The 14,878-nt window shown below is 34.9% G+C and overlaps 1 protein-coding gene across 6 annotated transcripts in view; it reads left to right on the top strand.

The window, feature by feature from the left end:
- Positions 1-14,878, top strand: part of GOLGA4 (golgin A4) — a 128,408-nt gene that overhangs the window by 64,767 nt on the left and 48,763 nt on the right. For all 6 annotated transcript variants that reach the window (XM_046682473.1, XM_046682456.1, XM_046682490.1 and 3 more), the window contains 3 exons: positions 5,883-6,061; positions 11,831-11,959; positions 14,235-14,390. In XM_046682473.1, coding sequence (XP_046538429.1) covers positions 5,883-6,061; positions 11,831-11,959; positions 14,235-14,390 — 464 coding nt within the window. The remainder of the gene's footprint in view (positions 1-5,882; positions 6,062-11,830; positions 11,960-14,234; positions 14,391-14,878) is intronic.

Genomic DNA, 14,878 nt, shown 5'->3' with positions numbered 1-14,878 from the left:
GCCATTACAGAAAAAGAACCCACACCACAGTGTTACCTCCCTTTCCCATTAAATGTTCTTGCCTACAATTATGCAGAATGAATAAAATATTCTGCTTGGATTAGGAAAGTTTCCACAGTGCACTATCTTTTGTAAACTGTGTTTCCCTTTCATGTACCCTGTCTTTGCCGAAGTTATGTGTTTTATATGACTGGCTGCATTTAAAAACTTCGATTAACTCATAACATTCTTTGCTTTTTTATTGCCATGTTGTGTTTGTGCAGGAAATAAGTTTTTTATTCATTTTTATAATATAGGCCTGATATACGAAAGACATTCAGCGGAACATACTTATTTGATGTTTGAAGGACCCTTTAAAATAGAGTTTATGTATTTAAATGATGTATAAGATTTATGCATATTTATATAACAAACAAAAGTCTCGTGTATATTTAACTGCTTTGTTAATTGCTGATGATTTATGTAACATACTTTTCTTGGAGTCTTAAGTCTCACAAAACATCTTATTTTTGTGCATCCACACATGCCAATAAGTGAATCATGGTGCCTTTCCCAAGCCTTGTATGAACAGGACTGGGGTAAGGGCTATTTTTTTTTCTTATCATGGGTATTTAGAATAAGCTTTACAAAGAAAATTCCATGTTTCTCAGGCAAAAAATGTTTGAAATAAAGTAAAATTTGTCTGCTATGTTAGAGAAGTAATATGTACATATTTTGGCACTAAATGAATACCTGATGGAAAAATTTATTATTTTAAATGGAATTAGATTTTCATTTATGTAACAGTCATGTATTTCTAGGTGCTTGATACATTTTTACAGTAGTAGCATCCATATATTTAGATAGTCATTGTCACTCTGCACTTTTGTCCCTGGCAATGTCACTGTTACTGGAAAACATCAGCACATGGAAGAACACATTTCTTTGCTACAGAATCATATTTTCAACTTAATTAAATTTACTTAGCTTTAGTGTAATATTTTTCAAGATCAACCTGATGTTTTCAAGGTATTTACTAGATAAATTTGTGTAGTTAATGTAAGGAATGCATGAAACTTTGGATAAATGTGTAAAATTTTTAAAGGTCAAAGCATAGTCAGTATAGAGAATGAATCTTGTTATATGTTTTGGATAGTGACTAAAAAAGTAGATTTCCATTGCAGATGTGATGCTAAATTTCTGAAGGCCTCAATTTATCTGTAAGTATTGCACTATCTAATTTGTGCCGCTAGGTGGTAGTATTATTTTATTTTCATTTGTGTAAACACTAGATGAATAGTTTTCAAGGTTTTTGATCTCAAGGACCTCTTTACACGCTTAAAACTTACTGAGGATTCCAAAGGGCTTTTGTTTATGTGCGTTATGTGTAGCGGTATTTATTGTATTAGAAATTAAAACTAAGAAATTAAAAAAATATTTAGTTCATTTTAAAGTAACAATTATAAACCTTTTGCATGTTAATATAAATACTTTTATGAAAATTAGCTATATTTCCCAAAACAAAATTTAGTGTGAAGAATGGCCTTGTTTTACGTTTTTACTTATCTCATTATTTGGCTTAGTAGAAGATAGCTGGATTTTCATGCTTGTTTCTGCATTCAGTCTGTTGTGATACCTTATTTTGGTTGAAACCTCATAAACCCTCTGAAAGGGTCTCGGGACCCCAGGATCTTTGGAACGTACTTTGAAAACTTTTGCTCTAATTATTCACAGGGGGCTTGATGATTGGGTGGGAATTCTAATAAACAAAATTCTTTTTATTGCTTTTTCTTTTAATTTGCATTTCATTCATTTTTTAGTACTGCGTGTTTTTTTTTAGTTTAATACCACATGCATTTTAGCAGCTTTTTTGCTGGGATAAAGACATAGACACTGGCTTACTTTATTCATTCGTGATGTTATTAATTAGCTTCTTAGGGTCAACAGTTAATTTAGAGGTTGGCGGCCTTTCCACACTTCTGCATCTTTGTTTATTCCCTGCAGTGGAAGTAGAAGTGGGTCTTGATATCCTTATAGTAAAGTGTTCTCTGGTGCCCTGCAACAAAACAGTAGTGCTCCCTGGAATCTCAGAATTCTGGCACTTGTTGTTACCATTAGGATGTAACGGTACAACAATGTGACAAGAACGATTGTTGTTACGGTAAGGACGTTGAGGGTGAGGAGGCTAATGGGGTGAAGTGGCAAAAGCAAATGCTGCATTCTTCCTAGCTTTACCTAAGGATTAGTTCTTTTATTTCCCTCCCCCTCTTATTACCTCTACTGTCTTTTTGTGAAAAGTTTTCTTTACATCACTTGGTGCCTCGCATATGCTTGGCAGACGGCAAACATCCAATAAATATTTGATGAATGAACATTTGGATTATTGAACTGTAGATTGACAGCCTTTTTCATGTAACTCTTATAGTGAGCATTTGTTCATTTTTGTAATTCCCATGGATGTGAGTGAACCTCGTCTAAAGTGGAAAGTGAGGAGCTGGCAATAAAAGGCCTGCCTCACATTTTACTTTTGACACAGGACCATTCTGAAGGTTCGTTAAATTTTTGCCTATAAATATTTTCAAAAAACTTTTTTAAAATAAAATTGCCTGAGATACATTGAATTTTGCTTTGGAAGAACACAGTGTGTTCTTGCAACATTTAGTGGCAGTTCGTGCTTAGCTTTCCCCTTGATGTGTGCTGACTGTGGTTTTCCCGCGCACTCTTGCATGTTGGCAGAAGACTTGTCAGCTGTGGCTGATGCATGCTTTCTTTCTCCCCACTCACTTACCCTTTGTTGGCAATTGGAAGATAAATTATGTAGACATTCAGAACATACTTCTTTAGCACTCACATTAAAATCCTAGCATAGTTTCATTTGGGGAAGAGTGAGGAATTCACTTTTAGACCATTATAGGCTATGGACACCACTTTACTGTATCTGGTGGTCGCAAGGTTAGGTGAGGCATTTCTGGTTAGTCAGAAAACTCAGTATATCCTCCTTCAACATTGAAATGGGTCTCATTTTTGGAGGCAGACTACCTCTCAGGAAGTGGCTTCACTTGCGGTACAGTGTAGAATCCAGAATGGGTTTGAAATATGTTTTCTATATGTGGATATGTGCAGTGTGTTTTACTGCTTTTTTTGGGTATTTAACATTGCCGTAAAGCAGGATGGAGAAGGAAAGCAGTGAGTTTTTGTGTCTCTCAGAGGTATAACACGGTAACATTTTGTTGAGAGTTAGAAGCCATCAGTAATTGATTGGTTCAGAAATTCTGGTTTAGTAGGATATCTTATTGTTCAGCTGAGCTTAATTAATGTCAGCATTCTTAGTTTTTAAAAATAATGTAAGGTAAGGATTGTTCCTTAAATCTAAGTTAAAGTTCTACCATCAAGCCTGTATATTCAGCTTGATTTATCATCTGAAGGAAAAGTTAGATGCCTCAGTTATTGTATTTCAATGAGGATGTTGAAATAAAATATTTCAAAGGTTTCTTTGTAGGTGTAAAATTATATGATTCTCTGACATGGTGGCAGAGGGTGGGAGAGAGGATTAAATTTAGATGAAAAGAACTGTGGAATCAGATCTATGCTACTTTAATCATTATATGATGGATAATCAAGTGACTTAGGAAAACTCTTTCAGTGGATTAAAACTAAAGTTAGTATATAATATAGGGGAATATCCTAAAATTTACCAAGTGTGGTTGGAAAACTTAATTATTCAAAATTATATCTAAATAGGAATTTTGTAACATGGGCTTTTTGTTGTTTGAATATTTTTATACTGTACTGGATTCTGGAATTTTAAAAATGTGTGAAAACAAGGGAAATTCACTTGAGATTGACTATATACAGGTTTTTAAAATTTTTTTAATTGATAAAAGTTTTTCATTTAATACTATTTTGCTGGAAGAATATCAAAACTATCTTCAGGTTCTCCAGAGCCTGATTTAAGATATTACTATGAAGTGCTTAGAATTGCTAAGATACAGTTTTACATGCAGTAATGAAAAGATGCTGATGACAGCCAAGCATTAAAAAACATTGTCATTCCTTTTTCCATATTTTTCTTTCCCAGATTTAAACCTTCAGCACAAGTTAAGCAGTAAGCACTCTGTTACAGAAGCTATTTCCCATAATCGATCACTTTACTTGACTGATTTTTAAGAAATTAGGAAACAAATTTCTTGTTAGTAGCAAGAGATAGTTCTTTGTGCTTAACACTAAAAATTATAGTAAAAGAATATCTAAATAAAGCAAAGACAACATGTTTCTTTAAATAGTTTATTTTCCAGCATATTTATATCTAAGGATTATCATCTTGGTGTTTCAGGCAAATACCAGTAAAGTTAGAGTAGAAATATTTATACCTGATTTCAGTTAATTAATATTCCTTTGAAATTTAGACTCATTTGAGCATTGATTTTATGTTTTGGGCATATAAAATGAGCAAGCTGGCTAAGTTTTTTTAATATCAAAGATAAATGGTTGCCAGAGAAGTTATTTTTTTAAGTGTTGAAAAAATTAAGTTGTTTCCCAGTTGTTACCAGAATTCAGCCTTTCTCTTGTCTGTTTCTATACCTAATACAATTTTCTGTTAAGAAAATGCTTTCAACCAGATGTTTCTTCAGGTATGCAACTGCTGTGCCCAGCCCACTGTCTGTTAAGCCAAGTTGTGGTTAATAAAAGGGCTTTTTTTCTGAGATACCGTAGGCTGAAGTCCCACGTTTGTTATACCACTGGGAGTGAAAATACTACATATGTGAATGAACTGTCTCCCTTGGACATAGTTTCTTGATAGGATTAAAAACCCATCTTGAAAGTTGACATTTTATCATAGTCCATCTCTATGGTAAAGAGAAGTCTGGTGTCTTCTATTCTGTGATGGCTAAAGGAAATAATCTAGGATGATAATAGCAGTAGGATTTTGACAGGGTACCATTATGCCAGGGGAGAGAGAGAGCGCGCGAGGCTGTATGTGCAGGTGCATGCATGCACACACATACATATACAATGCACACATGCATACATATGCACAAATACACATATCCATGTATACACACAAATATATATAAACACACACACATATGTATTTTTGGTGCCAAGTTACCCAGCTGTTGCATCCATCCTATCAATTTTGCTGGGTGAGCTCTTTGGCCTCCTTAAAGATCTTACTACTCTAGCCTAAATGATTGATTTTGCAGGCCCTAAATTCTTCCTTATCTCACCCAAGAATTCCCTGCTGGTAGTGCTTTTCTGTACACTGTTGAATCAGGTAAAAGTTTCTTTCTTGTTAACAGCTCTAGTTTGAAACTTATACAAGTAGTAGCTTTCATTTCAAAATACATTGTTTAAATATGTAATTCAGCCAGTAAATGTTAAAGAAAAAACTCCAAAACTCTGCTCTTTTATTAGATGGTTAAGAGGTTTTTAAAAATAAGATTAATCAAAGAATGATTTTTCCGTTCTTAAAAATGTCCTAGTGAGAACATAATAGTATTACGTAATTATTGGTAGTAGGTAAGTTAAGAACTGCGTAGCAAACAAAAAAGCAATTGATGTTTATTTAGTATAGAAGTAGGTACAAGTCTTCATTTCTTTGAATTTGCTCTTCATAAGGACCCTTGTGGGGGAGTGGGGAGCCTTTAGTAATTTAATATTTTTTTCAGACTCCTGACCTTAAGCTCATATAAGCAGTCTCAAGATTTGAATCCAGAACTCAGTGACAGATTGATTTCAGTGGCTTGGTTGAACTACTTGGAAATATCTGTTGGCTTAAAACAATGATGAATTTTTTAACCTGTCCTGCTACTGCTGCTCTTAGTTCCCATAAATTGAATGTAAAACACTAGCTCAATGATAGTATTTCTTGAGATACCTCTTTTCTGCTGTTTTCATTATAGCTTTTGAGGAACTTGAAAAAGCCTTGAGTACAGCCCAAAAAACAGAAGAATCACGGAGGAAAATGAAGGCAGAAATGGATGAACAAATAAAAGCTATCGAAAAAACAAGTGAGGAGGAACGCATCCATCTTCAGCAGGAATTAAGTCGGGTGAAACAGGAGGTTATTGATATAATGAAAGTAAGAATAATTCTCGATTGAAATGAGCCACAGAAATTTTGAAATTTAAGTCTTATGCTTTTCCTACAATCTTTGATTATAAGCAAGAGTTAATTTGTATTTTAGTCCTTGACCATTTCATTATGTTCAGGATATAGGAAAAAAGCACTTTGATAGAAAAATGAATTTACATCTTATACTTCCCAGAGATATTCTCTGCATATAATTTCTCTTTTATGTTTTATAATCCTCTCTTTAATTTTCTTTTTTTTACATGAAAGATAGCATGTTACATATACTATTCTATATTTCTCTTTTCCACTTAATCTGTCTTGGAGATTGTTCCTTATTGAAAATTTTTAATGATGCCTCATTTTAACCAAAACAGCATGATACTGGCACAACAACAGACACACAGATCAGTGGAACAGAATCAGGAGCCCAGAAATAAACCCACACATCTATGAACAGCTAATTCTTGACAAGGGAGCCAAGAACATACAATGCAGAAAGGAAAGACTCTTCAATAAATGGTGCTGGGAAAACTGGACAGCCTCATGCCAAAGAACGAAAGTAGACCATTATCTTACAGCATACACAAAAATTAACTCAAAATGGACTAAAGACTTGAATACAAGACCTGAAACCATGAAACTTCTAGAAGAGAACGGAGGCAGTACGCTCTTCAACATTGGTCTTAGCAGCATATTTTCAGGTACCATGTCTGACTGGGCAAGAAAAGCAGTAGAAAAAATAAACAAATGGGACTCCATCAAACTAAAAAGCTTCTGTACACCAAAGGAAACCATCAACAAAATGAAAAGACAGCCTAACAATTGGGAGAAGATATTTGCAAACCATATGTCTGATAAGGGGTTAATATCCAAAATACATAAAGAACTCATACATCTCAACAATAAAAAAACTAACAACCCAATTAAAAAATGGGCAAAAGATCTGAACAGAATTTCTCCAAAGAAGATGCACAGATGGCCAACAGGCACGTGAAAAGATGTTCAGCATCACTAACAATCAGGGAAATGCAAATCAAAACTACAATGAGATATCACCTCACTCCTATCAGAATGGCTATAATTAACAAGACAGGATATAACAAATGTTGGAGAGGATGTGAAAGAGGGAACTCTCATACTCTACTGGTAGGAGTACAAACTGGTGCAGCCACCTTGGAAAACAGCATGGAGATTCCTCAAAAAATTAAGAATAGAACTACCATACGATCCAGCTATTCCACAGCTGGGTATTTATCCAAAGAACATGAAAACACAAATTTGTAAAGATACATGCACCCCTATGTTCATTGCAGCATTATTCACAATAGCCAAGACTTGGAAGCAACCTAGGTGCCCATCAAGTGATGAATGGATAAAGAAGATGTGGTACATATACACAATGGAATACTACTCAGCCATAAGAAACGATGAAATCCGGACGTTTGTGACAACACGGATGGACCTTGAAGGTATTATGCTGAGTGAAATAAGTCAGAGGGAGAAAGTCAAATACCGTATGATATCACTCAGAAATAGCAACAACAAACACACACTAGAGATTGTATTGGTGGTTACCAGAGGGGAAGGTTGGGGAAGGGAGAGGGCAAAAGGGGTGATTAGGCACATGTGTGTGGTGGTGGATTGTAACTAGTCTTTGGGTGGTAAACGTGATGTAATCCACACAGACATTGAAGTATAATGATGTACACCTGAAATTTATATTATGTTATAAACCAGTGTTACTGCAGTTAAAAATAAATAAATAAATGCAATTTGATTCAAGAAATTTAAAAAATATTGGTAATGATGCCTCATTTTTTTAAATTAATTTTTTTTATTGAGGTAACGTTGGTTTATAACATAAGTTTCAGGTTCACATCACTGTATTTTGACTTTTACATGGACTACATTGTGTTTACCACCAAGTCTACTTGCTATCTGTCACCATACAAAAGTGCTATTTTACCCGTTTTGCCCTCCTACCACCTCCCTTCCCTTCTGGTAACTACCAATCCATTCTCTGTATCTATGTGTTTGTTTATTGTTGTTTTTTTAATCTTCCACATGTGAGTGAAATTGTATGGTATTTGGCTTTCTCTGACTTACTTCACTTAGCATAATACCCTCAAGATCCATCTCTGTTGTCCCAAATGGCAAGGATGGATTCATCTTTTTTTATGGCTGAGTAGTAGTCTATTGTAAATACATACCACATCTTTTTTATCCATTCATCTGTTGATGGGCACTTGAGTTGCTTCGAAGTCTTAACTATTCTGAATAATGCTGCAATGAACATAGAGGTGCACATATCTTTACACATTTGTGTTTTCATGTTCTTTGAATAAATACCCAGCAGTGGAATAGCTGGATCATATGGTAGTTCTATTCTTAATTTTTTGAGGAACCTCCATGCTGTTTTCCACAGTAGCTGCACCACTTTACATTCCCACCAGCAGTGTACAAGGGTTCCCTTTTCTCCACATCCTCTCCAACACTTTTTATTTTGTATGTTTTTAATAATAGTCATTCTGATTTGTGTGAGGTGATATCTTGTTGTGGATTTTTTTGTTTGGTTTTTTGGGGAGAAAGATTGTCACTGAGATAACATCTGTGCCAACCTTTCTCTTTTTTTGTACCTGGGACACCACCACAGCATGACTTGATGAGCAATGTGTAGGTCTGCACCCAGGATCCAAACCTGTGAACCCCAGGCCACCAAAGCAGAGTGCATGGACTGAAGCACTACACCACCAGGCCAGCCCCTCATTCTGGTTTTGATTTGCATCTCCCTAATGATTAGTGATGTTGAACATCTTTTCGTGTGCCTGTTGGCCATCTGTATATCTTTTTTGGAAAAATGTCTGTTCAGATCCTCTGCCTGTTTTTTAATTGGGTTGTTTGCTTTTATGTTGTTGAGTTGTATGAGATCCTTATATATTTTGAAGATTAACCCTTTATCAGATACATGATTTGCAAATATCTTCTCCTAATTGGTAGGTTGTCTTTTATTTACTGATGGTTTCTTTTGCCATGCAGAAGGTTTTTAGTTTGATTTAGTAGTCCCATTTGTTTATCTTTTCTTTTGTTTCCCTTGCCTGAGGAGGCATTCAAAAAGATACTGCTAAGACCAATGTCACAGAGCATGGTGCCTATATTTTCTTCTAGGAGTTTTATGGTTTCAAGTCTTACATTCAAATCTCTAATCCATTTTTAGTTAATTTTTGTGCATAGTGTAGGATAGTGGTCTACTTTCATTGCTGTCCAGTTTTCCCAGTATCATTTATTGAAGAGACTTTCCTTCCTCTATTGTATGTTCTTGGCTGCTTTGTCAAAAATTAGCTGTCCATAAATGTGTAGGTTTATTTCTGGGCTTTCAGTTCTGTTCCATTGATCTATGTGTCTGTTTTTCTGCTGGCACCATGCTGTTTTGATTACTAGAACTTTGTAGTATATTTTGAAATCAGGGAATGTGGTGCCTTCAGCTTTCTTCTTTCTTCTCAGGAGTGCTTTGGCTATTTGGGATCTTTTGCTGTTCCATATAAATTTTAGAATTCTTGCTTCTATTTCTGTGAAAAATGTGTTTGGGACTTTGATAGGGATTACATTGAATCTGTAGATTGATTTAGGTAGTATGGACATTTTAACTATGTTAATTCTTCCAACCATGAACACAGAATGTCTTTCCATTTCTTTGTGTTTTCTTTGATTTAACAATGTTTTATAGTTTTCAGTGTACAGGTCTTTCACCTCCTTGGTTAAATTTATTCCTAGCTATTTCATTCTTTTTGTTGCAATTGTAGATGGGATTGTATTCTTGAGTTCTCTTTCTGCTATTTTGTTGTTAGTGTATAGAAATGGAACTGATTTTTGTATGTTGATTTTGTACCCTGCAACTTTACTGTATTTGTTTATTATTTCTATTAGTTTTTTGTGAGTTCTTTAGGGTTTTCTATATATACAATCCTATCTGCAAGTAGTGACAGTTATACTTCTTCCTTTCCAATTTGGATCCCTTTTCTTTTTCTTGTCTAATTTTTCTGGCTAGGACTTCCAAATCTACGTTGACTAAGAATGCGTGTCTCATTTGTTTTAAAGACTGCTCAGGATTTCGTTGTATGAATGTCTCATAATTTAGTCAGTCTTCTACTGATGGATATTTAAGTTTTATTTTTTGCTGTTGCAAATTGTGAATATCCTTATTATATTTGCTCACTATTATATTTGATTAGTATAGTTTTCTAGAAGTGGAATATTACTCAAGCAAAGGTTATGTGTATTTTTAATTATTGCGTACTTTCTACAAGCTCTATGGAACAGTTTCTACTCTCACAAACAATGCCTTAGAGTATCTTTCCCCCCTCACAAAGGTGATGTTATGTAACTTTTATCTTTCCAAGCTTAACAGTTAAAAAAATGACATCATTGTAGTTTCAGTGTGTATATCTCTTACCCATGTGATAAACATATTTTTATATGTTTAAAAGAAATTTGTAGTTTTTCTCTTTGAGTTGTCTGGTCAAATCCTTGATTCCTTTTCCTATTGGGCTGTTTGTCTTTTTCTTGCTGATTTGTGGAAGCTCTTTATTTATAGTAGGAATTAGCCCTTTGGAATGTGTGTGTGTGTGTATGTGTGTGTATGTGTGTGTGTGTATATATATATATATATATATATATATTGCTTTTATCCAAATAATTTTCTTTGTTATTTGTTTACTTTGTTTATGATTTATTTTTGGTTTTGGGGTTTTTTTGGCAATGCAGAAGTTTTCCTTTTCACTTAAATGCTATCTGGATTTTAATTCTGCTTCAAAAACACATTCTCACTTGAGATTATTGAAAAAATTCTATTTTTTCTTGTGACACTTACATGCTTTCATTTCTTATGGTTAAACCTTTGATCCAACTGAAATTTTTTTGGTATAAGGAGTGAGGTAGGGGGTCCACCTTAAATTTTTTCCAGATGACTACCAGGTAGTCTCCAAACCATTTAATAGCCCATGTTTTCCCCTCTGACATGACATACTCTTTTTATTACATATGAAATTATTGTAGTGCTACATATGGTTTTTTTTCTGGATTCTGTGTACTATTCCATTGTTTTTCTGACCATATGCTTTTATTACATTGTTGTAATTACTCTGGTTTTATAATATGTTCTCCTATTTGGTAGCTTCCTGTTATTACTCTGACTTTACTTTTCAAAAGAGTATTAGCTGTTCTTGCTTGTTTATTTTGTTTAATGGACACCCCCCCCCCCCCGACTTCTATTGGTAGTTTGATTATATTAAATTTTTAGACTTGTTTAGGGAGGTTTGATATCTTTATAAGATTGTCTTCCTTTTCTAGAAAGAACAAGACCAGTGCTTTTTAACAAATAGTACATGCCTAGAAAGCTAGGCATAATTAGATTGGTGCAGCCAGGGCAACTTGACCATGGGGCAGTGCCCTTTCTGAGAGCATCCTTATTTCCCCAACTATATTTCCTCATCCTGATTGGTGGGGAACATCCCTGCAAGATGTGGGAATGGAGCTTCAGCCCATAGGATGGACTACTGCAGCAGCTCTCCTTGCCTTGAAGGAGGAGCAAAACTTTACTGGTTTTTCTTTTAACTGTCTAGACTTTGCTGAATTTTGATTTATATGAAAAATATGTTCTGATTTTTTTCCCTTGAGAAACTATTTGCTCAATGACTAAACTGTAGTAAAGTATTATATAGTTGTAAAGTTGCAAATTTTATTTTGGGTGTTTTACTTGAACTATTTGGGTGATTTTCAGAAATCCTCAGAAGAAATTGCTAAACTACAGAAGCTTCATGAAGAGGAGCTGGCCCGCAAAGAGCAGGAACTGACCAAGAAGTTTCAGACCCAAGAAAGGGAATTTCAGGAGCAAATGAAAATAGCTCTTGTAAGTAGTTATTTTGTTGTTGCTATAGGTAAACTTCATGGCATTTTAAAGTTGTCATCCCCTCACCCCCGCCTCCCAGCTTGAGGTCAGACTACTGGCAGTTTTTACCTTTGAGTATGCAGAGGGCAGGAAAGAGGCGGTCAGAGCTTGTTGTCTTAGTATTGTGTGGAAATTAAATTTACTAATCTAACAAGCTTTCATTAATCAGTTTATTCATTTGTTTGTCCTTCTTCTCACGCTGGTGGTAGGTTGTGATTAGGGAGAGTAAAGGAGAAGATAGATTAATTGAAGCATTGAATCAGTAACAGCGTAACTCAGGAAGAATGTCTAAAAACTCACCAGACTGAATGTATCAGAGCTCAAGGCTCAGAAAGTTTTGTCTAAGGTGCATTTTAAAGAAGAAAAAATGAAAAGGACCAAGTAGTTTTCATTTTAAGTAGAGTAATTTCAGTAGTAATTTTCAATCCATATGATGTTTAAAAAAGTAAAGTAAACAAACCCCCACACAACTGACTCACTTAACAAAAACAATAACCAGAAAAGCAAGGATAAGAAAGATTTGTTAGAATAGTGTAGTTTGAAAGTTTAAAACAAAAAATGTTTTTTCTTGAATTGTGAAAAGACTTTTATGTAAGTTACTATAAGAAGTGTTAATACCAAAAATGTAGTTTGTTTTTATATGAAATTATTATTCATAAAGTAGTATATAATTTAAAAATGCTTTCAGTGTGAAAGGATGAGAAATAGGATTTATAATTTTAATCTCTTTTCTTTTATACGTCTTTCTTTTCACTCTCAGTTGGATCTGGGGCTCTGAGAATCTCCAGCAGCAGTGATTCTTGAATTCAGTCAGGGAGTTCTCATCTCTCTGGGGCAGATAGGCACCCAGATTTACAGTGCTCTTGGCTGAGGTTAGGGGTTTAGTCTGTGATTGTGAAATGTACATGAGTATGGGCACATACTTCTATTCTTTGTTGGTCCAGAAAGGATTTAAAGTACTTTATAAGAATATTTAAACCATAACATAACAGCATAAATTTAAAATAGGGGCATGGACATTAAACAAAGTGGGACATAAATGAAGCTGGGAATGGCACTAAAATGCCTCATAAAGACCTATTATAAGTTTTCGTGCTGGAGTAATTGGCCTTTGAGAGGAGAGAGCTTTGAACACTGGCTTTGTTAAACTGTGTTCTAGGAAGTGATACATTCAGATATGTTCCGAGCAGAGAGAGCAGGACACAGGCTCACAGAAAGCACATGCATGCACACATGCACTTACCCTTTTGATTCCCCTTTCTACCTACTTTCTCAAAGAAGTTAGCCTTGAGTTGATAGTCAAAATTCAACAGACTCTTAAAGTTTTTTCTCTTATTTTTGTGGGCATAAGGAGATGCGTTTAAAATATAGTTTACATTAAACAATGTAGTATGTTTAAAATGATGTTTTAAAATTGATATTATAGAAAGTAATATTATCAGTCTACTTGTAATATGGCACAGAGTCTTTCCTTAAAGCAATATGCTTCACCAGAGTATAGTGAACTGAAAATATTGCTCCTGGCAACATGAATCCTAAGCAATAGGTTTGGATGAGTATACTTAATTGGAGTCCAAAGCTGCTAAATGTTAAAAGTACTCTCTAGAGCTTCTCTTTTCAAAACACTAAACGCTTTTAATATGAACGTTGATATATAATAAGGGCAATCACAGAAGAAGCTTTTCAGAATTGATGGGGCAGTAAAAGAGCCCAGATTATCTGAGAAGAGTTATATAGGCTTTTATAGCTATTTCTTTGATTTAACTCATATATTCACATGTAATCTTCTGCTTTTGATTTGGTTTTCAATGTGGGTTCCCTCTTATAACAAAGTATTTCTCACAAATTATATAAACTTATAATCTAGTTTCTCAGCCTAGAGTTGAAATATCAAACTCCAGCGTGCAGGGAAGAGGTAGCGGCAATTGTGTGACCCTTCACATTCAGTGATGTTTTGCAAAATATTTGAAGTAGTGGAAAAATAGCAGACATAATGGGATTACTGGAACAAAATTTTGTGTATTAAGAGTAATTGTGGCAAAGATTGGCCAGACCACAATGGAAAAGCCACAGTGCCTTGTTTCTGCAGACTGTAGCGTGGGAAGAGAGATGATGATACTGCTTACCTCGCAGGGCTGGTGTGCAGATGAAATGAAGTAAATGATTCCTATGGAAGTGCTTTGGGAATGCTGAAGATTTATGTGGGTCTAAAGTGGTATTACTGTTATTGGCGCAGGAAAAAAGTCACTCAGAATATCTGAAGATCACCCAAGAAAAAGAACAGCAAGAATCTTTGGCACTGGAAGAGTTAGAGTTGCAGAAAAAAGCAATCCTCACAGAGAGTGAAAATAAACTTCGCGTACTTCAGCAAGAAGCAGAGACTTACAGAACTGTAAGTTTAAATAATATTCAGGTTCCAGAGCTGTGAAATTATTTGTATTTGAAAACTATTGTTCTCTCTCCAGTCAGTTTAAATTTGTAGAGAAGCTTTTGTTCTACTGAGTTAGATTTACATATGCATGCACGTGGTTTTTAGATAGTGAGAGTTCTTCGTGGGAGTGGTTCTGGTGTCTGCTACATGGTGATCCTGACTCTTCCTTTAGCTGCTGTATTTCTCTCAGCCACTCAGTCTGATTCTTTGTACTCAGGCTCTGCAACATCTCCACTCCGTTGCTTACTCACTCTTGATCTTTAGGAAGTGACTCACTTTGTAGGCAGTACTTGCCCTGGCACCTTCCTGCCTGTCCAGCTTCATCTCATGCCATCTCCTGGAGATAATTCATTCTCTGTTTATATCACAGTTTAGTTACCCCAATGCCCTACTTTTACATTTGAGTTTTTCCCATATTAAACATAGTCCTATAATGAATATATTTGTAT

This window comes from Equus quagga, chromosome 1 (assembly GCF_021613505.1).
Source record: "Equus quagga isolate Etosha38 chromosome 1, UCLA_HA_Equagga_1.0, whole genome shotgun sequence".
In the NCBI taxonomy this organism is placed as follows: domain Eukaryota; kingdom Metazoa; phylum Chordata; class Mammalia; order Perissodactyla; family Equidae; genus Equus; species Equus quagga.
This window is presented reverse-complemented; position numbering and strand designations above follow the sequence as displayed.